This window comes from Phalacrocorax aristotelis, chromosome 4 (genome assembly GCF_949628215.1).
Source record: "Phalacrocorax aristotelis chromosome 4, bGulAri2.1, whole genome shotgun sequence".
In the NCBI taxonomy this organism is placed as follows: Eukaryota; Metazoa; Chordata; class Aves; order Suliformes; family Phalacrocoracidae; genus Phalacrocorax; species Phalacrocorax aristotelis.
Window position 1 is genome coordinate 18,382,638 of NC_134279.1, and position 26,662 is coordinate 18,409,299.

The window sequence follows — 26,662 nt, forward strand, 5'->3', positions numbered from 1 at the left end:
CAGCTAGTTGGAGATGGCCACAGGACCTCCCGACAGAGGGGGAAGTTGTCACTAGGAAGGATGTGTGAGCCATCAGGGTCCCATCATTATCTGCTTAGTTCAGGGGGGATTGCTGCGGGCTGCGAAATAAGTTGCAGCACCAAAGTTTAAGTCTGTCCCCCATTACACAGCTTGGGGACCATCTGAGCCCCTCCACCCTAGAAAAGGACACCAGAAGGGGTGATTCCTGCTCTCTGAAAGGCTCTAAAACTTACATCTTGAGGATCGTTATCAGGACTATTTCTGGCTCTTTCAAAGCTGCAGTAAAATAAACCTTTACCCTTGCTGTTGTCGCCTCTCCTTCTTAGAAGGCGTCAAGGATCTTCATGTTTTCCAAGGGCTGTTTTAGTGTCTTCCTGCAGAAAACCACACAGTTGGAGAGAAATTTGCACAAACTCAAAGCACAAGGATGGTATTAACTTTCCATGCAGCCTTTGCTGGGAATCTCCAAAGTGACCTGGGAAGGGTACTTCTGAGTGCGTGTTTCTGCACAGAGTGTTACTGAGCTGACTTGAAGTAAAAGACTAAGTAAATGCTGGCTGTCAGGCTTCAACAAGCTTCCTCATCAGGTGCAAATGGACAGGAAAGGTTTTCTTCCATTTGCACCTGATGAGGAGGCATGTTTCTCCCCCAAAAGCTGGTGTCCGCCACCCTGTGTTTCATTCCCGTAGATCAATTCAGTGTTATTTGAATCAATGTTCTCCACTAAGGAGTTCTTCCTTTTTAGTTTCAAGTTGAAACATAAAATCTACCGGCAGATATTTTGTCATCTGAGAGATACCAAGTGCACAGAGTTAAACCTGTAAGCTCCTAAATGGGAATGGTTGGGTTTATATCAGGGGTTTCTAGTTCCTTGAAAGAAATATAACACTAGAAACTTTTGCTGAGATTAAACAGGAGACAATACTACAGTGCGGAGGAAGAATTTCTATTTTTGGCTACACCCTTAAGGCAACAGAGGAAGTGTATGTCATGGCTGCAGTGACAGCTAATGAGCAGATATACAATATTAATTGCGGTAAGTGTAACACACTGAACAATCTATCAACTTCTATTTTCTTAGCAGCTGTAGCTTAGGTACTTTTGACTAACACGTCTGCCTGAACTGGCAGCTTTGAGATTGTTCACCTCTGTGGCGGCACATAGAGGAGCTACCCCAGCACTTCCTATAACCTGTGCTGAGCAGTCAGGGCTATTTTCACCTATACCAGCCACAGTAGCGCTGCTTTCAGCACTGCACGTATTCAGATTATTGTCTTCTTCCCGCTGCTTGAGGGGCTGACCCAGTTGTACTCGGCTTGCACCAGCACAAAGCTGTTCTCCCGGATCTTTCGGAAGTGCATCACCTCCCCGTTTTCTCTGACGGCGATAACGTCAGGGTCTGGCTCGCTGAAGGAGACCTCTGTCCGCTTGTGGCAATGCTGGGCACAGACGCAGCGCATGGCAGCTGCCAGCGCCAGGCCCAGGGCAGCAGTGCAGACCAAGAGGATGCCCAGTTGGGCTGCTAGGAGTCGGGTCCCTCTGCCAGGGTCTTCCCCCTTCCCGGGAACAGCAGATTTGGGAGCTGGTCTGGTCACCCATGGCAGGGTATTCCCACCCGCCTCCTCCTCCTCCTCGCCCCTGGCGCCTGCCTCCTCTGGCTGCAGTGCGGGCTTTCTTTCTGCCATTTGCCTTGAAGCCGATGACAAATTGCCAGCAGCGTTGGCGCCACCAAACCAGGCTGTTGTCGCAGCGGCGTCACCCATGTGAGTGTGTATGTGCGGGGCAGAAGGAGACACTGTCACATGCAGGGAGGCTTTCAAGACAGCCCCGCTCTCAGTACTGGCCTTTGAAAGCAAAAACATGACGAGATGTGTGGTAAGGGAAGAGAAAGGGGGCTGATTAGGTTCTCACTCCCTATGTCATGGTACAGTTCAGCTCTATATTTCTGACACCCAGGTGTCCCCCTGGCCTTGGAATAACCCTGCTCCATCCCCTGGTTACTCAGTAGCTTTTAGAAAATTAGGCTGATCCAACTCACTCCAGCCATATCAGAATTGCCATGAGAGGGGCGAGGTACTGGGAGTTGGTCCCAGCGGGGCAAGGCAGAGCAGGTTGAAGGGGCAGAGGTGAAGAGTGCAGGTGGAGAGGAAGGTCACTGCTTTGCTGAAGCAAAGGTCTGTGATTGCCAATGTGGTGATGTTGGTGGTATTTTTCACAGGATTTGTTATCACAAAAGAAAATCACTTAGTAAACAATTCCCACCTTGAGTGATGCCAGGGTCATGCTGAATGGACAGGTGTGATCTTCCCAACCAAGCTTTGTGTTTAGGGTTACACCAGGCCCACTGAGGTTCCGTATCACCCTCTGAGGCTGTGGATCAAACTGTGGCGCAGAGGAACCCAGGAGACTTGGGATGGCCTTTTGGGGCAGTCGCATACAACCTGTGAACTCCCCGCAAAGCTCATCTTACTTTCTCAGGCTACATAGCCAGTTGGAAACAGCTCTGTTGAGAAGGAGCTGGGAGTGCTGGTGGACAACAAGCTGATCCTGAGCCAGCCCTGTGCCCTTGTGGCCAAGAAGGCCAACGGTATCCTGGGCTGCATTAAAAGGGGTGTGTCCAGCAGGTCGAGGGAGGTTATCCTCCCCTTCTGCTCTGCCCTAGTGAGGCCGCATCTGGAGTCCTGTGTCCAGTTTTGGGGCCCCCCCAGTTAAGGAGAACTGCTTGAGCAAGTCCAGCGGAGAGCTACCAACATGATCCGGGGACTGGAGCATCTCCCTTATGAGGAAAGGCTGAGAGACTTGGGTTTGTTCAGCCTGGAGAAGAGAAGGCTGAGGGGGGATCTCATCAATACCTATAAATTTCTCTTTTCAATAGTGCCCAACGCCAGGCCAAGGGTCAATGGGCACAAGTTGGAACACAGGAAGTTCCAGCTAATCATGAGAAAAAAAACAACTTTCCTGTGAAGGTGCCAGATCAGGGGCACAGGCTGCCCAGGGAGGTTGTGGAGTCTCATTCCCTGGAGACATTCAAACCCCACCTGGATGTATTCCTGTGCCCCCTGCTCTGGGTGTCCCTGCTCAAGCAGGGGGGTTGGATGAGATAATCTCCAGAGGTCCTTTCCAACCCCTACTGTTCTGTGATCCTGTCATTCTCTGATTCTGTGAAACCTGCTGCTTCTCAGTGTTGCTTAACCACCCATTTTACTAGGAATGATTGTTCTTGTGTGCTCCTGTTCATAGGGGCTCTGCCTTGTGCTGCACACCTTATTTTATCCATTACAAAATGACAGCCACTTCATGCGAGTTCCGCAGCCCAGGCTTTTCTGCAGATATCATCCAAGGCTAACTGTGAAACAATCATATAATTTAGGAGGCCCCCAATGAATTTTTCCATTCCCACTGCGCACCTGAGGCCCCATCCAAAACCTGCAAAATGTACTGGATTTCTTTCTTTGGCTCCACTGAGATTTGGATCTGGCCCTCAGTAGCTGGCACCTCTCCAGCCTGTCCAGCCCAGCAGGCTTTTTCACACATCCATTAATTAGACCAGAGAAACTCTCATCCTCTACCATCATTAGCGATTTCTAAAGCTTGCTGTGCAGACAGTGTGACAGGAGCACAAAGCTGAGGTAGGAGCCCTGGCAAGCTGTGAAGCAAAGTAGGGGAGGGTCAGAGCATCCTTTCTGGAAGAGACAGTTTCTGAAGGTGCTAGTAAAATACAGCAGTAAATAAAAGATTTTAAGTGGCTCAACTGCAAACTGTAAAGTAGCTGGCTGGCAAAGTTAGGCTTGCATGTGCATGGATCACTTGCCCTCAAAATGTAAACACCCTACTGTAGGGATATACTGCAGGATTGGGACTTTGGGGTAGAAAATTGAATTGCCTCTCACCTCATTTCTCCTTTCTTTTTGTACTTCTTCTCACCTTCCTTGCCTAAGTTCTCAATATTTTTATTCTGTTATGCTCTTCCGGTCTTGCTTTGTGCAATAACTCTTCCTTTCCTTTGGTTACCGTCTTCGGTCATTTCTCTGCTTCTTTTTGTGGGTTCACCAGATGCTCATGTTACACATCTCTCCTTTACTTGTTCTCCGTCCTCTGCTCCTTCCTAAATATTTCTGCCTCGGTCTTTGCTGTATGACCCCTGTCTTTTATTTTCTGTGAGATTACTTCTCTTCCTCCTGTGGCATCCTGCAACCCAGATCTAGTTCTTGATTTTCCTTGTATTTTTCTTCTCTCCATCCCCGGCATATTGGACTCCTCCTGATAATTCCATACCCCGTGCCTCTAAGCTATCCCTGCTTTGCAGCTTCTCCACTGGTTCCCGTCTGAGCATCCTCCTCTCTCCTTTGCAGCCCTGGTATTCTCCACCTTCTCTCCCTCCTTTTGATTACCTTTTCTTTCTCTATCTAATTCCTCACATGCCCTTTCTAGCTCCCACATCTCCTTCTGTACGTACAGCCACCCCGCTCCCCCCAAGGCTGCAGTCCTTTCACACCTTTCTGGGCTTCCTCACCTGAGGTCACCCCTTCTCAAAAGGCACTCCCACCTGCTCATCCCTTCTGCCAGCTCCTGCTTTTCCAGTTGCCTCTGGTGAGTGCACGCTGCACCTGTGGCTAACCCCACCGCCACCACCATCACCACCACTGCACCTCTGTCCTACTGGTCCATCCAGCCCTCTAGGCTGCCCCTGCCCTCAGAGAGCACACGGCTTCCTTGGCCAGTCCCAGGAAAGAGGAAGTCTCTGGCCTCTGGTGAATGTCATGGGTGCTACCTATCCAGCACCTCTGGAAAGAAACATCTCAGCCTTCCACAGGAATAAGACACACATTTCCTACCTAGTTACATCCAGCAGCCTGTAGTCATGTGTACATAGGCAAAAGTTATTTTAGATTGGTTTTACAGGAGGATTCTTAAAACCCCAGGCAGCAGGCTCAAAAGGAAAACAAAAAAGAGATATAAAAAGCAATTCCCAGTTAAAGTAAAAGAATTAAGACTCTTAACGTGTAGTTTCAGTCACTTGTGAGACCTACATGGGCTGCTTGGTGTTGTGATGCAGCAGAGAGGTTTAATCCTCATCTTCTCTTAGACCTTTCTGTCTTTGGAGAAGACATCCTCCCCATCCCTGCCACTTACCTGCCCGTCTTCTTTACACAGCAAACACAGAGGTGGGGTGGCAGCACTGGCAACGCTTCCTGCTCTAAGGTACGGACAGAGGAGAGGCAGCGTTAGTAAGTGAGACTTGTCACTGTGGCTCACCGCGGGAATACCTGCGCTCTGCACCGCGGGAGAAGCATGCCGCTCACTAGAGCAGCCTCAGGACACAGACCATATGGGGTCATATTTTAATACTACCTGATCCTCTCCACATGGTTTTCACCCACAGTGCAAAATACTGCATGAAAGCCCCTGTGGCCCAAACCCTATAAGACTTCTGAGCAGACAGCCTCAAGCCCAAACGTCATAATTGTTTAAATCCTTTCTGCCTTTTCCCTGCAGATGGAGAAATAGCTTTGCTGAGGTCACTGCTTCTTTGAATATTTGCATGTACTTTTAGAAAAGTATTGTATCAGTCAATAGGGTTTTAATCACATTTTTCAGCCACCTGGCCAGTCTTCCATTGGCCTGAGCAGCACAACATCAGGTTTTCAAGAGTTTTGGATTTTCTACCTGTCACTGTCTGTCACATGCAACCTCCAAAGGATTATTTCTCAAAATTTTGGCGAGCAAACACCCTCTCCCCTCCCTCGCCAGCCGCAGACACATTCCTAACTCATGTGCAGGGAAACTAGTACTATTTTCCTTCCCCAGAAGGGCTGGAGAAATAGCTCTTCCCACCGCCCCGTTTACCCATTGGAGATGCTGTAGCTGGAGGTATCGTCCTGGGAGAGGAAACCTCGCAAGGCGTCCCAAGGGTCTCGGGTGGGGAGGGATGGCTCCAGCCCCTGGCTGCTGGACCCGTCGCTCCTGCCGGGTGCAGCCTGTGAAGGCTGCGCTGGCTGCTTCGGCTCAGCGACGGAACGGGTCTCTGAGCCGACACCAAAACCTGGCTCCGCTGCCAGCGTTGCCACGATGCTGGTGGGGCTGGCAGACAGTGCAGGGGTGCGCGGGGAGGAGCTGGTGGTGGCCGTGGGAGAGGTGGGACCTTGTCCAGCATGGAGACAAAACAACAGGCAGGCAGAGAGGAGCAGAAGTTTACTGTCTTCCGTTTGTTTATTTCAAATCCCACTTGGTGCTAACGTTTGCCAGGAAGGATCAGAATAGTGATTTTTTTTTTTTTTCACATGTCACTTAATTTTAAGTGGGAACCCAGCAGCAAAGCAGCAAAGCCCACTGCCTAAATTATGGTCAAGTAAAATAATTAAAGCTCAGTCTTGGTGCCATGCCAAAATTGTTGAGAAACACATCTGATGTTAGTATAAGTAAATTTTCGGAGCATAAATACAACTAAATGCATACCTGAAGGGCAATAGTCACATTTAGAGACAAATTTATTGCTTTAGACAGCATTGCTAATTACACTTGCTTGTCTTCAGGAGCTGAGATTTTAGGTAAAGTATGTAGTATTTTAGGGTTGGCATTGAAATTGCAAGATCTGGCAACCCTGTTTATCTGTCTGGTACTGTCCTCGGGACTGGCTCCATCACCTCAAATGCTGACCCGTGCCCTCATTTCAGGGAGTTTGCCACGGCCGTCGCTAATCTCCCCGATGGCCCCAGCATTTAAACGGGTCCCTCAAGCTTGTTTGGGTCACTTGAGTTCAACATTTGCCCGGAATAAAGTGTAAAATAAGCTGTAAAACTACTCTGTGGGAAACACGGTCCTTTGCTCGCCATACCTGCGGGGTGTGGGTCAGCTGGTCCCTGCGAGGGTGCGGGGGTTACGGGATTGGGCTTCTTGCCGCTGCCAGCAAGCGTTTTGTTTTGCCCTCGCTGAGCCACGATAGCAGATTCAATCTTTGCCCAGTAAACAAAGTATGACTGGACTATGGAGATGCTGTTAAAACACAATTAGGTGAGAATTTACTGGCTCTACAGCACTAATAAAACATCCGCCTGTTTAGCTGAGCACAAGGACTGCTTTGATCCAAAGACAGAAGCGACACAGAAGCATTTTAAAGGATTAGCATGTCACAAGTTTTATATTACAAATAAATGATAGCAGGTCCCATAAGAAAGATACAGGGTGAAGAATCACCACTCATAATTAAGATCAGCCGAAAAAAAAGTGTGGGAACTTAAATAGAAAAAAGAAAAAGCTATTATATTTGCTGTATTGATAGAAGTACATTTGGAAAACTTGGACTAGCTCTGCTTATAATCTTCCGTAGGCCGGGAAACAACAGTGGTATTTACTAATTAAAACACATGAATGTAACTTGTACAAACAGCAGAATTGGGGCGGGGGGGAGTATCTCTTCTCAGCCCTCTGATATTTGAGCCCGCCTAACCCTCTGCTTTTTGTCAGGTGCCAAAACTGCATTGGCCAACCTTTAACTGTTCATGCAGAGAGCCTTATTTAAGCTGGAGATTTTGGAGAATTTCAGCTCAGATTGCTCAGCTGCTTCTGAGAATTAGCTAAGGAGAAACCAATCCAGGTTTTCCTGTGCCAGATGACTCTCACAAGGCATTTTTAAGCCTAACAAGGAGACTTTCCAGATGCTGTGGTAGGGGGAAGAGGGGGAGGCTGCCAGAGATCAGCTTGGAGGGTCAAAAGTCAGAGGGTGAAAGAAGCATCGGAGCCGGTGGCTAGGAATAGGTGTTGTTGGGTTTAGGTTGGGTTTATTTGGTTGCTTTGATTTCTTGTGTTTTTACTACTATTTCCCAATCTAAAACAACAAGCAAAAATTTGAAACGCCAAGAAGCAATATTTCTGTTTCAGTGAATTTGTGTTGAATCACGATGAGATGCACAAGCCACAGCACTCACCAGGACACTTATGTTTTGGGGAGCAGCCAAGGATCTGGCTAAGCAGCTTCTAAGTGGTTTTATAATGTCAAAACATAACAATTTAATCTCTTGCAAAATGCAAAGTTGCTGTGCTTCCTCTAAGACAGCCAGTTAGAAGATGTTTAATTTCATTCCAAATCAGAATGAAAATACTTGGACAGTATGGGACTTTGGTGCAGAACAGATGTTAGTCTTTGACCCAGTGCTCACTCTCTCTTCCTACTGTGAATAATTCTGTTTACATTTAACTTTTTAAAAAATCACTAATTTTTAATTATTTTTTTAAAGGAGTGATATACAAGCTTAGCCTGTAGGCAGGGAAGTCCTATGGGATTATTTAGAAAGACAGGCAATGCGATCACACTTCTCTCTTTACGCCTTAATATTTCTAAGTGCTTAGGCTGTCATCTTCCAATGTATTTATTCTGAGAAAATAATGACCATGTAAATAAAAAGCAGCACTACCCAGCAGATATAAATGGTGATATATGTACCAGCTAGGATACCGTTGCAGCATTTAATAAGCATTTAGCTACATGGGCTTCAAGATACATAAAACACTGTGCTGGACAAGTACGGCGGAATAATAAAGCCAAGCCTTTAACTAAGAAGATAGAAACTCTGGTTAGGAAGCAGCATGTTCTTACAAAAACTTGATGTCTCCAATGGGCCGGTCTGGCGCTTTCCATACAAAGGACAGGTTTCTTTTCAGTGACTTGTCTGAGTGGGTGACGGTGTCACCATCTTCAAAACAAGTCAGCAGTTTGGAACCAGGAGGGATGAAGATGAACGTGCCAGCAATTTCGTCATTAGATACTTTGCGAGCTTGAAGCAAAAAGCCCATAAAATCCTGGGTGCTCCTCACTGTCACTGCAGGACAAAACACGGGACACAAAGGGATTTGTCTCATAGTTATGGGGTGAGTTGTTCGCAATGGAGTTTCCAGTGGTAGCACTGAAACCACAACAAAACCCTGTGGAACACCAAAAGAACATCTTACTGTCTTTGTCCTCATGGTCTGTCTTGGACATGCTGGATGCAGGAGGCCAGACATTACCTTTAACTTTGCAGTATGTAACTGCACACAGTATTTGCTTAAGTCTTCCCTCCCACCCTTGATTATAAGCTGCTAACCACATTGCCTTAGGCAGCATGCAGCCATTTTTAAGGAAGGTTTGGGTACCACTCTGTACACACACAAAAGCTTGTGTGCTGCCCTTGGAGGGGTTTTGTTTCACATGTGGATAAGCAGGCAAGTGGCCAGGCTGGGGCGTGGTGCCTCTCAGCTCTGTCTGCATCTGCCTCAGGAGCAGCGATGCTGGGGACGGGGCATGCTGCCGAACTGTACCTCAGAGTCAGGTGAGTCACCCAGTCCCCTTTGTGCAGTGAGGAGCAACAGGGAAGACTTTACCCTCTGGAGGTGCCTCTCACATGCCATTGCGTGTGATGATGTCTGGTATGGTTGAGACACACCTGAGATAAATGAATCCCAGCCAAAGCATCCAAACCAACCAGCAAACAATTGGTCTGCAACATGGTGAAAACCTGGAGTCAGACGTCACTTGAGAAACCTTAGGCCAAGCACTGCAAACAGAATCCCTCTGTAAATATGTTAATTTCCTCATGATGAGAGAGGTGGTGTAGCTCACTCGGAGCAGTTATCCCTCTTACCAGCCCTCATAAAGATTAATGTCATCCCTTGAGATTAGTTATCACATATTTTTCGGATGCAGGAATGAGAAGGGGTTCCTTACCTGGAACCTTGTCACCTGGGAAGTAGAAGGACACGTTGGTGTGGACAGTAATGTAGTTGTTGCTGGGGCTGTGCAGCTGCACTCTCAGGTGCCTGGGCATCATGTCGGTGCAGGCAGAAAGGCTCGCACCATGAGAGAAGGCAGCTGCGTAGGAGACCAAGCACAGGGTTGTGCATGCCCAGCCAACAATGGCAAAGTGGGCTCTCCTGCCGTCCTCCATCCTACGGCAGAAAACAACGGGGAGGTTCACTTCAAAGCAGCTTCTTCAGCAGCCTGTGAGCCCATCTGGCACCTTTGAATTAGCTCCAGAGCCTCCCTTCCCACAGTCTTTAAACGAAGGAGAATAAATGATCTCTGTGGTGCATGGAGCCACTTCAGTAATCCACAGCATTTCACATTTTGAAGTAAATTATTGAGGCTGGGAGGGTCCAGCAAGAGGATGCTTTTCTTGAGAAGTCGCCCATGGAGGGAGCGGTGGGGGAATATTTATTCTAAAAAGTCTTGTGGCGTTTAGGAGGAGGAAGCTCTGTACAACCACGCGTTAGCACCCTCTACCATTCCCAGGCCAAATGTACAGCCTGATCAATGGGGGAAACATCTACCCTTAGACGTGCAGAGCTGCTGCAGGCATGGTGCCCAGCACAGAGCCTCTCCCCGCCCACTGGCGCAAAGCTGTGTCCCCGTAGGGACGGCCCCTCCGGCCTGAGGAAGCATAAGGCACCTTTTAGCAGCCCATGCCTCACGGCTCGGAGGTGCTGAGCTGCTTGCAACCACCAGACCCATCCCTGGCTGCCCAGCAGTATTTCAGCTTGTCCTTCTCAGCCAGGGCTTGCTGTTGCTGACAAGAAAGCAGTGTTGCTGTGTTTGGAGTCAGCATTGGATAAACGTGGGCCCATTTTGGCCAATTCTGGGATTTCTCCTTGTTCTCCAATTTTTAATCAAAATGAGTATTTTTCTCAACATGGTAGAAGTTTAATGTTTGGTATGCCATGTACCTCTCAGCTTTGGTGGCTGGCACAAAACGCATTTCCAGATTAGCTAGAGTATTTTGTTATTCTGATTTTTCAGAATGCGCTTTTGAAAGTGAAGCTGAAGGATGAGCACACGGTATTTGTTGTGAGGGGTAATGGATATCGTAAGGCAGGTAGTCCTGCTTTTAATGTAGCTCTTTCTAAAATCTTCTCTTCAACATGCAGCTTTTCCTGACTTGGATTTCATTACGCTTAGTCAATAAGTAGATATAAATAAACCAGAAGAAAACAGAGGCTGAGGAGGTCTAGCTTACACCTCCATCTCTAGCAGTTCTGAAACTTGCCAGCTGACTCTAAAAAACTACCACTGCACATGAAACAGTTCATTCCCAGCCCAAAGCAGGGAGCGGACAGATGCAGTTTAACCTTCCACAGCTGAATATTGTCCCACTCTACCCAGTTACATGTCAGAAGAAGCTTGTGGGAGTCACAGGAGCCTTCGCTAAATAGCCCAGCTCCTGCAGGACCAGCAGAGGGATGCCTTCTCCTCATGGAGTCAGCCTCCCCTCTAGGCACACTTAAACTTCCCTTGCTGGATATGATTTCTTGTGGGAGCTCATGAAAGTACTGCTGTGCAGCAGCTCTTTCCCTCAGGCATTTCCCAGGCTGTGCTGCCATTTCCCACCCCTCCCCTGGCCGCCCGCCTGCACCCCTCACCGCTCCGGCCCGGGGAGCAGGGCTGTGCTCCCCAGGGCTGCCCGGGCTGCCAGTGCCGCCATCACTTACCTCGGGACACGTACGCCACCGGGCTCGCTGCCGCTGCTGCCCTCCCAGCCTGCCAGAGACCCATCCTTTCAGGGACCTTCTTCACTTTCTCCTCTAATGGGAAGCGCAGCAGCTGTTACTGCTAATACCCACCACCTACGGCAGCTCTCTGCCAGTGCCCAAATCCTGCCTTAATCATATTAGTTTTCCTCTTCACATCCCACCCCTTGTTTTTGTTTTGTTTTGTTTTGTTTTTTAATTTAAATCTCCAAGCTTCTGCAATGAAAACAAAGGCAGCTAGGAGGGGGAGCCGCAGCAAGCCATAGGGTTTGTGTGGGACACCCTGGGACTCCTTTGCAGAGGTGCAGGAGGCTTGCCCTGTTACCCTCCTGACACCCTCCCGACACCCTCCCCCCCTTCAGTTTCCATGCTGAAGCTTCACAAAGCAAAGCCACATCAGCTCCCGCTAGTCCGTGACCCCCAGGCAGTCTGCCCCGTCTCTCACACTTACATGGAAATCATTTTGGCAGTAAAAGCAGAATTTTGCTAGAAAGACTGAGAAGATGTGTCCCATGGACCAGCCCAGCTAGGAGGAGACATCAGCACCCCCCAAACTCACCAGAGCCAGCACAGGGGACCAAGCATCTGATATGTATGACTGTCCCCCAGCACACAAGCTGCACTTAAGTCCGGGCTGTCACCCCTGCTCCTTGCCCGAGCTATGCTGCAGCTGTACTGGTGCCTGTCCTGTCCCTGGGCTTCCCAGCTCTTCCTTGGATCCACCTCTTCTTTGCAGACTGCTCTGGTGATGGGGTCTCTTGGCTGACCCCAGCCGCTGTCACCAGGCTTGCCCCGCTCCCTGCCAGCAGCTCCTTGCTTGCGATGGATGGAAATTAGGGTCCAATTTCTCATCATGATTAGAGCTGCCATCAGGAGATGATGAACAAACTGCTGGCAGCTTGCAGCCCCGAGTAGGGCTAGAGGAACGGACCAACAACCCCATCAGCTGGCTGGCTTTTCTTCAGCCAGCAGACCCTTAAGGGGCCACTGGGAGGGGGGCCTGGCTCTGTGACGCAGGAAACCTATTAAAGATAGAAGGGCAAAGGAGTGCTCCACGTCCTTTAGGCCTCCTCCTACTCAGATAAATGTGTGTCTGATGGCTGAATGAGTTCATGCTGGTGCTTAGACCCCTGTCCATGCAGGGCACCACAAAGCTCTGTCCTGTCCTGTGACTAAAGGACATACACTAACACATAGGTGACACCACGTTTTGTTCCTGCAGCTCCAGCAGTGCCTATATTTAATCTTGCCTGGGGTCTGACCAGTGTGGGAGTCTGTCCAGAGCAGGCACCATGGTGACCTCTGCCTGAGGTGCCCCCCAAAAACTGGAGACAGGCTTGGAGACACCCTGCTTATTAGCGCTGTTCCCATCAGCCTGCTCTGCTCTACAGCCTGTCCTTCAGAAGTGAAACAAGATGCTGGAGTGGCGCTGACATACTGCTGCCGACAGCTCTCATCTGTTTAACCAGTTTGAAAAGATGGGAACTGGTGGTACTGGGCTTTCAGCAGCCTGCTCTCCTCTGCATTTGAAAGAGGCCTTATAGTCACTGAATTTCAAGATATAATAGAAATCTTATAGGTTTTTTTCCTTTTGTCAGTGGAAGCAGAGGGAAGTTAATGACTAATCCTTTCCTGAAACCAGCTGCTCTCTCATCACTTTTCCTTACTAACTTATTTTCCTAAGCTAAACTATCCCTTGCTTATAATTCCAGCCTAATAAAGCAGCAGCTCCAGACCTCTGACAATCTACAGGGCAAATGCCAAACGTGTTGCAGCCATGCTGGCACAGTGGCCAGGTCTGAAAGCAGTATTCCAGGTAAGCGTAGGTCTTTGCATCACAGCATGGTGTTACAGCATTGCGTGGTCTCCTTCAGCTGCTGCCGCACATTTGGCACACATTTGCATTATGTGAACAGTCCTCCAGTGAGGACTGCTTCTCTACTGGCTTCTGCCTGAAAAAGGGGGAAAAGCAGCAGAGTGCAGACCCTGAAACAGCAGTGTCGGGTGCTCCCTGGAGTCCTGTGCAAAGCTATGGGGAGAAGGCAGAGGAGCTTCAGACAAATGAGACCCAGACCCAACCCATCTGTAACAGCACTGAACTGGCTGTGCTCACTCCTGAAGCAGGCAGCAGTCTCCGAGCGGGGCAGGACACGCTGCCAGGGGGTTTCTGCATGCCTGGACACAGCGTTTACTGGTGAGCTGATCTGAAATACAGCCTTATGCAGAGTCCATCCTTGCTGCCTGCTCTCAAGCAGAGGAACTCAGTGGCTTCAAAGCCACACTCAAACCAAATGTCACAGCCATCTCCTCCTTACAGATGCAAAAAGCCTGTCACAGTCATTATTGTGACACAAGCACCTACCAGCAGCCTTGAATGCCAAGTGACAGGCAGATGTTTCCAGTAAGAAATACAGCCTTCTCCATAGCCTCTGGTTGCATCACCCACCAGGACAGCATTGCCTCAGCCTTCTCTGGCCAGAGCTTTGACCTGCTAGAGTCTCTTGAGCTCAGCCAGGCTCTGCGTATCACTTTGACGAAGGGGCCCAGACGTACACGAGATTACCACGTGGCACTGCTGTCACTAGAGAGAGGTTTGCCTTTTTCCTGTCATAAATTTCTTTGTTTCTAGGAAGCTGGCAAGGAGAAGGGGACATAAGACAATGTACACCCTGCCTATTGTTTTCTCAGCAGCTTTTGTGTAGTGGATTTCTAGAAATAGAAAAAAACCCACAGTTGGGATTTTGAAATAGCACTAGGGAAATCTGTGCAAGCTCTGTAATAGCGTGACAATTAAGATAGACTATATACCATATAACTTGAAATTTAATCGACAAAGTGCACAGAAGCATTATAAACCCAGTAACATCCCAGGCTCTTTGATGCAGAAACTTTCTCCTCCTTGCAGATTGCTTCTACATGTCCACATCGTCAGGGCACAACACGGACATGGATGTAAGCAACGCAGAGCTGACACTCAAGAGAAAGCTGGTTGCTTCATTGACAGGTTGAGAAATGCTTTGCTACTGCAAGATAATAAGGGTTATAATGAGTTAGAAGTCCTTCCCGGTCAGCTAACAGCCACCTGAGTCCTGTGAACAAAGCTTGGTGGGTGTTAGAGTGGGTGGGTTGATCAAGTAGAGAGCTTGAAGGTGGCAAGTTAGTTGAGTTCAGATCACAAGGAACTGATCATTAAACCAACAAAGATGGCAGCACCATCTTATTTAAGAATATTTCAGGTCATCTTTAAAACAAAGAGCAGCGGCCAACTGTGAGAAGAACAATTAAAAACCCGTAGTAGGAGAGCAGTAAAAACCTATGGTAGTCCCATGGGGAGAACAGAGAACAATGCCTACAAACTGGCATCTCAGGGTTGACCTGTGCCTGTCTGTGTTTGGGGAGACCAGGGAAAAGAGGATGTTTCTCTGATGCCTAGTTAGGTGGAAGGTTAGCAGAAGTACTGGCAGGTCCTTCCATTTCTATCCAGTTGACTATTCTTGCTACTCTTCTACCACACTTACTGAAACGTGACAGTGGATTCAAGTATTACTGCTGAAAATGAACTGACACATAGACACGCATGCAACATATAATGTGAGCCTCTTTCCCTTACAAATTCAGCCTAAAAAAACCCAAAACAACCCCCTATTTTATTTGGTAACTACTGCAACCTGGGCAGCTGTTCTGCACCAGAGGAGAGGAAGAGAGAGAGATGGTGCAGGGCTTTTTCTGGATCTCAATAAGAAAGGCCCAGCAGCAAAGAGCTTAATGACTGCTTTAATAAGAGGAATACAGACAGCAAGTAAATTATACATCCTTCCAGGTGCTGGGCACCCCACATTCATGTAACTTCAGGCCAGGCAGTCCAGGTGGGTTTTCCCACAGTGTGCTGCATAGAGCAGATGCAACGCCGTGCGTGGAGAGCAGCTCATCCTTTTCATCACTTGAGCTATTTTATAATACCCTTACAAGAAAACAACCCTCTTTCTAAAGGATGTTCTCATAAGAACTTGTGGCTGCTCTGTTAGATAAAGGCAAGGCCAGGCAGGTGGTGCAATCACGATACTGAGTGGGAGCTGCCCACAAGCTCCACTGTTAGGATGAGCTGGTGGAGGTGTCCTACAGCCAAGGGGTCCGTGCAGCCCAACAGAGACCTGGCAGCCATGCTGGGCGCACAGCCCAACCCAGCCGAGCCTGAAGCTGCTGCGTGGGCCACTGACTCCTAAATATTCAAGGGTCCCTCAGTCAGTATCAACACAGCAGCTCAGGAAAAGCCTCCTCCCATCCAGTTTCTCAGCTTCGGAGAACAGTCTGGCACAGGAACCTGAGACTTTGAAACTCCTGGCGCCACAGTCTGTCTGCTTCCAAAACTGACACGGGGCTGGAGCTGGCCATAGGCATGGGTTGGCATATGAACGATCAGGCATTGCTTTAGTACCACCAGTCAAATGTTGGACAGCCATCATTTTGCAAGCACTTTTATGCTTTCTTGACTACCATGAACAACATAGCCAAAACCTGCAGCTGGGGGGCACAGCTGGTTATTGAAGCTGGGTAAGAGCCTTAGGACTTAATGGGCAAGTCGTACCCAGAAGGGCTCTGGGTAGCTCTTTTGTCATTGAAAGAATTCAGATAAATAATGTTCAGAGTGGTTTGCGTTAGACTTCCTTAGAGCTAGGAACATGGGGGCAACAAACTGTAATACTGAGTGGCCATCAGTGTATACCTTTAAAGCAGAACTTTCCCAGCATGCTCTGCTCCCTTTATATAGGGGCACTCCAGGCTTCAGTAGGAACCTGGCTGCCCCACCACACAGGGAGTGCTTCCCTCCTCCTTCCGGCCCTCTGTCTCCAGCTTCCACAGGATATGATGTGCTGCTGCTCCCAGCCGGGCTTTTGTTTAATGAGATGTGGCTTAGTTTGGCTTTTCAAGAGCAATAAATTCATGCTGGATATAGGGATGTGGTAAATCCAGAGTTACTGCTCTTCCTGGAGTCTGTCTGTGATCTGAATGCATGGAAGTAGCTGTGGGTGGGGTAGTGGTTGTATGGTCTTGGTTTCATGAAGTGGTCTCAGCGCACAAAACTACTAACTATATAGGTGAATGCAGCTCTAGCCTTTGAAATTAAATTAATTTTTGTTTGTTAGTTTTTGGTGCATTCTTCTAAGACAAGTGATGGACGAGCACTTGTAAGTCGCTTAAGGAACATTTTGTTGTCAGACCTGATCTAGATAAGCTCGATCCACAAGTAAAACTGTTTTATACACAGGTGCTGGGGTGAGAACATTAGGATATGGTAAATGAGATAACATGAAGGACATGAGCATTAGTATCTAATAGAGTCTTTTGTGTGTGAAGATATATTGCGTTTCTAAGAGTGTATTTGTATCTCCCAATGGGATAAAGATCTCATAAATCAGGTTGAGTCATTTTTAAGCATCAAGAGTTTGTGAAATACACCATTCTACTTTGACGTATATAATGGGATGCCTCACCTCAAAACTTAAACTTTGCATAGCGTTCCATGTGCTGTGCTGAAAGCTGTCCAGCCGGTGTCTGATTTACTTGCAACTGGTATGTTGTCCTACGGAATACAGTAAGTCAAAACAAAATCTAAAAGATAAGTAAAATAGATCAATGTTTTCTCCAACTCAGAATAGACTATATCCAAACACTGGACTGCCTAATTGAAGTCAAGCTTAAACATTCACTTGATTTAAACATAGGGGCTGAAATTGAATTAAGGGGGGAAAAATCTTGTCAAATGTACATGAAAGTCAGTAATTGTGGGAATTAAATGTTTAATTTCTTTAGCTACTTTTGAAATTTGAATATGATTTATAACAGCTCATCTTTAATGCAAATTTTCCTATCTACCTCACACAGCAAACAGCAACTTCGTGATCTAGAATACCCTCAGCATGTGAAACTCCATAGTATTTTCTAAGTTCAGCATTTAGTATCAGATTAGACCATCTGAAGTAGCAGATCGCAAATAAAAATGTGCTATAACTAGACTTGTAGAAATAGAACAGCAGTTAAAAAGTTAGCAATGCAAACTCTTGAGAGTAAATCAAAGTCTGTGCAAAATCTGTTGCTACAGGTGGGTAGGTGGAAGAGGGGGGGAAGGTGAAAGGCAGGGAAAACCTAACCCTATATTAAATTTAAATTAAAAAAAATAAAAACAAACCCCAGACAGTCTCCAGACATGAAAGCACACAGTAACCTGCCAGCTGTATACAGATGACAAAACAAATGAGAAACTGCATAATCCACTTCAAGGTACATCTTCCTGTTTTCTAAAAGAAGTCTCTTACAGAAGAGCAAGTTGGGGATTTGTACTTATACCCTGGACCCTTTTCAACCCTTGTCAGAAAATGATAAATTATTGAAGCATATTATAAAGTAGCATCTCTATTTCTGCATTCTGTAGTGGCTTCTCAAGTTTTTAATGTGGAAAAGTTAACTACTGATTGTAAAATAATTTAGAATTCTTTATCTTAAAGAAAAAAAAATTTGCAACCCACATTCTCTCCCTTTGGATAACTGAAATGTTACTATTCCCTGCTTGCATTAGAGCTACTGGTACTTCGAAAGAATGGGCTAATGTTACACTCACACAGTTTTCTGTTCATCCATCCCCAGCTAGAGGTATTTTTGTTCCTGGGGGCAGTATAAACTGCCCAAAGGCTAAAGCAGAGCTTCAGAAAACTAATTTTTAAAAACTGGCTAAGTAACCTCACCGTGAGGTACACTAGCCTAACTTATAACTATGTCCCAAGGAATGAGAAAACACTCCAAGTATCTGGATGTTAAGTGCAGTAACTCTCCGACTAAGAAATGCCTGAACGTTCAGGCTTTTTTTTCTTGGCTGATTGCATATAAAAGGAGAAAATATATTTTATAAATTGATACAAGTATCCATGTAAAACTGAGCTGAATTTACTCTCTGGGCTATGATTATCTGGGAGCATTGCTGCAAAACATAAACAAGTTCTGACTCCACTGCCTGCACAGAGGTTCCCCCTCCCTAATGCATACCCCATACTACAAGCTTAATGTATTTGTTCTCATTTCTGCCAGCACATAAAGAGAATATATAGATAGTACTAGGTTGGGGGAAAGTGGATGGGAAAAAAACAGTGAACTGTCTGAAAAGGATACACATGGCACATTTACAAAGGCTTTTAAGATCCCCAGCGTGTTTCCAGGACTAGTTTTAGATATTACTTAAAATTGTTTTGTTTTTTGAAGAAGTCCATTGTGTTTGGTAGAGATGCGGGGAAAAAAGGTAACTGCAAGCTGAGGTAGGGTAGGGGTACAGAGGCAGGAGGTGAAGCAACTACTAGCTGTGTTGGCATACTGAGAGCATTTCACCTGTGACTGACTTCCTCAGCTGGCACAGAGCTTTCTTTCCACCCTTAGCGCTCTTCTTCCATTTGATTCAATACTTTCCCCACCCCTAATTGTTGAAGTGTCACTGTTACATCCCTCAATTCAATCCATAATTCAAGATTTTTTGGACAGCTGAACTTTTTACCCGATGACTCTGACTAGATTGGCATTTAAAGCTGACCCTATGTTTTCCAAAAGGGACAGACCTTTGTCACCAAAACATTAGCATTTCCCTTCCCAGTATCAGTTAAACTATTGTTTTGCCATCACTACAAGGCTGTGATTTGCAATTACTCCATGCCTGCTTACCTTCCAATCAGTATTTTTGTAACTATTAGCATAATTAAACAAGCTGTTGCTTTGAATTAGTTTTGCAGCACTATTACATGCTTCTCTTTTTATTTTTTTTCTGTACAGTGGAAAAAGCAATGCTTTGAAACAAAAACATTCAGGAAATTTACACTGGTTTACATTTATTTAAAAAAATATTTAAACACTTGTGTATTTCACCTGTGGATTATTAACTACAAATCAAATAAGGCTCATCACTTTGAAGCGGTTCACAAGTACAAAACAGCCTCCTCCTGACATCTTCACATCCTCCTCTTCTGTGTGCTTATGTACAATACTGTGAAAAGGAGAAAGCGGCACACATAAGAGGCCCTGGTAAATAATGTACAGAAGCCTTTTTATTTAAAACATCTTATTTCCATGGCTTGTAAAACAATAGTGTAATGAATCCCACTCAGCATGAACAAAGTCAGGAAACTTCTAAGTTCAGTTTTCAAGAAATGCTATCAAAAGTACATATTATTTATTACTTCAGTTCAGTATTCATTATATTCATAGCCAAACTACACTCTGGCAGATGCAGGCTGAACAGAGGGAGAATAAAGCCAGCTACCCTGCAGCATTACTGAGGGGAGCATAACAGAGTTTCTAAGCAGCAGAATTACAGGTGTCAGACACTAGCGCTATGATCTTTCAACAAAAGCTAGAAATTGCAAGCACTTAAGGCAAAGCTAACCATTACCTATGAAGCAGCAGCCATCTTCCACCTGCTTGGCTGGTGGTATCCCCAGAGCAGATCCACGCACAGCATGAAACTGCATTGTACTCCTAAACCTGGGATGTCTTAAGTTCTCTGCTCAGCCTGTTCTTCAGCCTCCTACCTCACATCCATTTGTTTTAACTTTTATAAGATTCTTATTTCCACATTGATTCTCCAGCTGTAATGTCACTGTGCTCCTTAGCATAATAATCCAAATCCCTTGCAAAAACCATTTGGCCTCATTCAAGGATTATTCCTCCTCCCAAAACACTCTTTCACACTGGTGCCACATTCTCTTTGTCTCTTTTTGTAACATGGGATTCAGATCTTCTTTCTTTTTATTCCCTCCCCTGTTACTGTCCTTCATTTTCTTCTCAAGGAACTTGGTCAAACTCTTGCTTTGTTTACCTTCTCTACAAGTCTTTTCATATCAGACTTGTGAACCTTTCCTATTTTTAGATACTCTTCTCCCTGGCATGTCCTGCTGTTACAGCCTAACTGATACCACAAAGTCATTTCAGGAGCCTGGGATTGTCCTTGAAGTGCACTAAAATCCACCTACTGCACTGGGATATTCAAAGGCTCAACAGTAAAGTACATGCGATTTTCTTGACTGGTGGTAAAATCTTCACTTATAAAGTTGAAAATAGCCTCCAGTACTAATGAACAGCATTCATTCAGGTCTGGACAGCTGCATCACAAGAAAATATTATAGTGCCATCAATACCTGTACTGTATCATAAATTTATGCAGTAGTTTGCCTGGCAAAACACAGAAACTTCTATGGAGCAGAGGCCATCTAAGCAGGCAGTAAGTGCAAAAGAGTAAACCTGTCAAATGACAGGGAATAAGCTCTCGGGAAGGCTAGAGAAGGGCATGCTTCTCTAAATGAACTTCAAGTTCAGAGGCAAAAAGGGCCACAGGAATGCAGAAAAGCACAGACACTGACAAAATGAAACTGTAAAATCAAATACGTTAAGATTTGCAAGAAAGCCTAAAACTAATGTTCTTACAGGCAGCTTGCTTACACCTCAGCCACTCCTCAAATTCAGAAATAAGTATCAAAACACCATCTTCTAATGAGCAATATCATAAGGAGGAGTTACCGTTATTTCCTCGGATAAATGCATCCCCATACTTGTTCTTTAATTGGCCATTTACATATTCTTCGGTCTGTTCCAGAGCTATATTCATATACCCATCCAGGCAAGCCAGGACACCTGAAGACAACAACAGTTTAAAAGTGAATCAGCCTAAAGTTATTTTAAAATAAGCGAAAAGGCACTGTGTTTGAATAGTGTTTTAAAAAAATGTATCTTCATTACAAACTAAAAGCCCAAGCTTGGCCAGATGGGTCAGTACATCAGAGTATTCTTCAAAGAATTAAGTTGGGAGGAAGGAAACCCAGGCACTCTAGTAACAACTTCAACAGTTGGTGTTAAGGGTGTGTGGGGGAAATAAGTAAGGCAGGCATGACTTTTAAGGTGGAAATTGTCAATCTTTTCAAAGTTTAAGTTGTCCCTTCTCACTTGTGTTTTAAGTTGCACACCTGAAAAGAACCTGTGACATTAAGTGTAACTGGATAAGCTAAGGATAAGTCTACATAAATTAAGTTTTCACCAAAACTTGTGAAGGATATAGCTGAAAAACAACCCTTTTAATACAGGACACCATACACACTTTTTCATATTTATCTTCAGCTCACAGATCTAGAAGAACATTGGCTACAAGACTCTGTTTTGATATAAACAAAATTCTATATCAGGCAAAAGGTTTCCAGATGACACTGAAATCTTCCCACAAAAATAAAATTACGCTGTTTAGTCAATGCAACTCAAGAAAAAAAATCTGATGTTCGTAGTATTAAATGTTCTTTTTATCAAGAATGCATATGAGTAGCACTGATTTTAGACAAGTATGTATGTTCTCACTTCTCATAGCCCCTGTTGAAGGCTGTACATAGTACCTCCCATGTGCTGGCAGCATGATGGCATTTCTTCATTCAAAATCACTCCTCAGCTTTCACACTCACCTTTAAGATCTATCATGGCCATCTATAGATTTTACTTGCCTGATCAACACACAGACTATTCATGTGAGGAATGGAATGTGGGGATTAACAGATGTACAAATTGCTCAGAGAAAGCAATCTGATTTGTTAACCGTGCACATAAAACAACCTATAAAAAGCTGTATTAATTATCTCCATCTTGCACATGTGTTTTCTTGACCTCATCCTTGCACACACAGACAACACTACTAAAATATTTTTTTTTCTCTGTTTGAAAAACACTTGTTTACCTGGCATTAAAACTCAAAATACAGTGTCTTGGCTGTACTTGGGGAGGGGAAGAATCCTCCTCTAGGACACATTCTCGATTTTCAGAAGTGTTACTGTAATATCTTCCATTAAGTAATTAGGAATTCAAGTTCTCCTGCCAACTTGTAATGGTTTGAGGATTATTATTTTCCTTTATGGTTTTCTTTCCTCTGTTTCCACACAAATAGGAAAAACTGACATCTCACAGTGTTACTAAATGCACCAAAAAACTCAAACCAAGCAGAAGTCAGAACTCTCTTTCATTACAGTAGTCCCAAACACTCCATGTAACAACAGAAAACAAAAAAAAGTCCAACATTAAAATTGGACTGCATGGATTTTCTTAAGCTACCACTCAGTAGGCCATAAATGCAGAATTTTCAAACTCTCTTGTTTCTAGAGTGCATTCAGAGTTGTTTCATTCTCTTCCTCCTTTTCTTTGTTTACTCTCAGGCCACTGATGTCATTATACATTGTCACTGCCCATCCTGGATAGTACTTTATCTGTTTTCTCTATATGTAGAGACCTTTTAATATACGTATCCATCTCTACACATAGAAACCATACATATTATCAGTTATTACTTTCCCAGGGCTTCTTCCCTCAGATGTGCGCAGCACTTGGTAGCGAATCAAGACGTTTTACGGTTACACATCAACACTTGTATTAGGCCACATTTGCACGTATGGTGGCTCAGAGTGCGGAGGTACAGACATAAAATTAGCAACACAGCCTAGAGAAAGAATCTAGATAGATCTGCAACAAAACCCTGAGATGCCAGGCTTCTTAATGTTTGGCTTTCACAAATATTCGTCAAATTTCTGCAGAAAACAAACTGAGCACATATTTTTCAAACAAGAACAGTATACAGGTTTTTAACCACAGGATCACATCAAGTGGGAAGGAAGGAGAGCAGAGGGAATAAGGAAGGGTGGGGGCAAAAATCCAGTAACAAATAAGGGTCTCCAATGGAATTGTTGTTCAATTCCTGGTAGGTCGACTGTAGGCATGTTAAACTAGTCTTGTTGAGAGGAAAGCTGAGTAATTAATCTGCAGCAGTTACAAATGGATCTTACCAAGCAGAAGGTACAATGTTCTCAAAGAAAACAGAAAGTGCACCCAAAAACCAAATCTGGTTTGGCCCTACCTTGTGTGTACCTTTAGGTAAATGACTTGCTCTAATTGAATTTAATGAGCTGTTGCTACATTCTCCTGCAAGAAAGAATTTACAGAGGCCAAAGACCGTGAAGCTTTTAAGCCACCAACCTCACCTGAAATGCTCAATGTGGTTCTCAAAGAAACAACAGATTGCAAATTTCATCAGCTGAGAGACACTGAAGAGGAACAGGAAGTGATAAGAAGGCACTGCTTACTCTGTCAGCGAACAATAACAATTTTAAACTGTCATAACACAAAGATTCCTTGTCACAGCACAAACAACTCTCCTCTCATAAGTGCCAGGCTGAGCCAATTGAATTAAACCCATCTGGAGCAGTGATCTGTAGCAGGACCATAATGTTTAAATCATTCCAGAATAAAACGTCTAAATTGTGCACAATAGGAGATACATGACAGTTTGGACACTACTAAAAAAACTGGACAGACCAGTGGTACTATCCTAATGGGAGTTGGACCAGGACATTTTACTTTACAGAGAGTTTAATTTAACCATTTAAAAAAACCCTATAATCCTACATACAGTGCAAGTAGGTATACAGATAGGCTGAAGAGTTCTGGAATAAAACTGCTGGACCCTATTAAAATGAACAGGGTATACAGCAGCAAAAGCCACACTAAGCTTTCTCCTGTGTCTCCGTGTGTCTTGATCCAACACATGTCTAGGCAGCTGTTTAACCAAGTAAGGAAACAACTCTTTCATCCCTCGTGTAAGAGAAGGTTTATGACGATGGCACAGTTTACTGTCTGAAGCTTTTCTGGACCAAGGTCTATACTAGGAACTGGAGAACAGGAAGGGAAAGAAAAGGGTAGATCCAACAAGGGTTACTATCAGAGCACTGAAAAGGGAACTGCCTGGCCATTTCAGGAATTGCAATTCCAGCCGATCTTTACAAATATCGGTTTAAAAACCCAGGATCATCCCAAGCCTCCAGTCTAACCATCTGTGACTAAGGACGCTAATGATTTAGGTAAGTAGTTTTAATCTCTAAATCCACTGTTAACCACTTCTTCATCAGTTTTTCCAGAGTTGATTTTCTATTTTTAATATCACCATTCTGAGATCCATATTCACATACTCCAAGATTCTGGATCACACTGCTTTGCTTTTCAAGAGCAATGCATCTGTTCCAGCCTCCCCAAACAATGACTTTAGTCAGTGTGAGAGACAGATGGAGAACTTACCTCGATAATCAACTCCAGAGTTTAATTTTACAACAACTGGCCTTCCAATGATTTGTTTTAGAAAGTCACTAGGGGTTTGCTTCCGCAGACTCATCTTTATCTTCTCTGTTAAGCTGGGAAGAGAAGTGAGAGAAAACATTTGGATAAGCAACAAGCTCACATGTGGTCTTTAAACACTCAGCAGAGACAGGCAGTCCCCTGATGCTTAATACTTTCAGTAGGAGAAAATATCAGAGGACATAAAAGCAAAACCTTACGGGTGGAGTTGGAGAGACAGAGATGCTAAAACCATAGCATTAAACTTTCCCTTTGGCATTTTTATAACTGGTGAAAGTATTAATAAGAATCCTTGTTTGCCACGCTGTGCGCCTTGTAAACTTCCAATGGAGCCAAAGGCCTTTTCTTCTCTGTAACACCTTTTACTAAATTGGTTTTACTAAAATTAGAGAGCTAAGTCATAGTAAGTGGTTCATATCTTTAGGGGGTGGAGGGAAAAGCCAGTACATGCTCTATAGACAGGATTCTGTGCTAGAGCAGCCAGAAAAGGATTTTTTGATCTCAGCTTGCAAATATGAGCAAAGAATAAATTTGAAAGTCTAACTTAACTGATTCATTTGAAGGCATCCCAAGTTTAGAGTTAAGGCTTGTGATTAAGTTGTACAGAGACTAGAAAAGAGGCTGAGATTTTAAAACCCATGGTGTGGCACGCACACACACCCACCCAGTCTGGTACGAGACCTCCCCCCTCAGTCAGCACTGCCTAACTTCTGCTTTTATGTTACTTTGCCTAAGTAACAGTTGTTCTGCATTTTAAATCAATGGCAGAAAACAGTGCTAATGCTGACACCTGCTAGAGCATCAACTCTTTATTGCTTGCTTTCTGCGGCAAACTGCAATAAGCTACCGGAGCCGCGCGAGGACCGTCACCGGCTTTCCTACCGACAGGCAGCGCCGCCCGCGACGCTGGCAGCGCAGGGCTGGGCAGCGCGGCACTTCACAGCCGAAGCCTTCCGGGAACACGAGCAGGTTTTGAGGCGCGGGCGCTGCCCCACCACCGCCGCGGGCAGCCCACCCGCCCTCCCCCTGGGCAGCACGCCCCGGTTTCAGGGGCCGCCGCAAAAGCTGCCGGTTCAAAACCGGCCCAAACGCCGCGAAATGTGCTTTGACTAAAGTGCCTGACAGAAACGCGGCCCCAGTGCGAAGCTTTACCGTCGCTTGCTTAACAAAAAAAAAAAAACAGAAAAGAAGCAGAAGAGCAACGGCTGCAACGGACACGGGTAACGGCCGCCGCCGCGCCTGTCGCGCGCGGCGGCGGGGTACGCGCGCCATACAGGAGCAGCCCGCAACCCCCTCCCGTCCCCTCACCGCTAGGGGCCTGGGCCTGGGCCGGGACCGCCCCGCACTCACTCACCCCGCGCCGCCGCCTGCTCGCCCCTTCCCGGCGCCCGCCGCGCTCGCGCCCAATCGCCACCGCCCCGCTACGGCGCGGCGGCGGGGACAAACTGCGCCGGGCGCGAGAACGCGCGGGGCGGGGTGGGGCCCGGCCTGTGGGCGTGCCGCTACCCCGCCACAGTCTCCTCCTCCAGGGACTGCGAGCAGGGGGCTCCTCCCTCAGCCTGCGCGGGCCCGCGGGGCGAGGTCACGCAGCTCCCACCCGAGCCCGTGATTTCGGGCGGGCGCTTGCCCGCGCGGGGCGCCGGGGCGGCGGGAGGCCGCGAGCCCCGGCTGGGGCAGCACCGCCGCGGTTCCTCGTGCGACTCCCCAAAACCTGTCGGGGAAACCTGTGCTGCGAGGGGTTCACCCGTGGGACCCACGGGCTCTGCGTGAGCTAAACTCTGATTTCGTCACGGAGATGCATGTTTTTATGGCTTGCTTACGCTGACACCCAAAATAGCATCTCGTCGGCTTCTTATGGAAAAATGATATGGTCCAGTGTATAATTATGTTCTGCTATAACGAGATCCTGTGAATTCTAAAATTATCTTGCCTTACACGGGCCTTATTGGAGAAATAAGTGAGC

At 46.0% G+C, this 26,662-nt stretch overlaps 2 protein-coding genes across 5 annotated transcripts; both read right to left on the reverse strand.

Moving 5' to 3' along the window:
- Positions 1-418: 418 nt before the first annotated feature.
- Positions 419-19,196, reverse strand: REELD1 (reeler domain containing 1). 4 transcript variants are annotated; one of them, XM_075090445.1, is made up of 8 exons: positions 17,010-19,196; positions 11,479-11,571; positions 9,722-9,942; positions 8,615-8,837; positions 6,857-7,014; positions 5,869-6,163; positions 5,155-5,218; positions 419-1,865 (listed from the first exon to the last, which is right to left on the reverse strand). In XM_075090445.1, the coding sequence occupies exons 3-8, from the start codon at positions 9,939-9,941 to the stop codon at positions 1,284-1,286; spliced, it is 1,542 nt and encodes a 513-aa protein (XP_074946546.1). In that variant the 5' UTR covers position 9,942; positions 11,479-11,571; positions 17,010-19,196; the 3' UTR covers positions 419-1,283. The 4 variants fall into 4 exon arrangements, with proteins under 4 accessions (XP_074946546.1, XP_074946544.1, XP_074946545.1 ...); XM_075090443.1 differs by lacking the exon at positions 11,479-11,571 and adding an exon at positions 12,077-14,540; XM_075090444.1 differs by lacking the exon at positions 17,010-19,196 and adding an exon at positions 12,077-12,153.
- Positions 19,197-19,274: 78 nt separating this feature from the next.
- Positions 19,275-26,143, reverse strand: LSM6 (LSM6 homolog, U6 small nuclear RNA and mRNA degradation associated). Its single transcript, XM_075090446.1, has 4 exons — positions 26,054-26,143; positions 24,643-24,755; positions 21,067-21,180; positions 19,275-19,537 (listed from the first exon to the last, which is right to left on the reverse strand). The coding sequence occupies exons 2-4, from the start codon at positions 24,734-24,736 to the stop codon at positions 19,503-19,505; spliced, it is 243 nt and encodes an 80-aa protein (XP_074946547.1). The 5' UTR covers positions 24,737-24,755; positions 26,054-26,143; the 3' UTR covers positions 19,275-19,502.
- Positions 26,144-26,662: the final 519 nt, after the last annotated feature.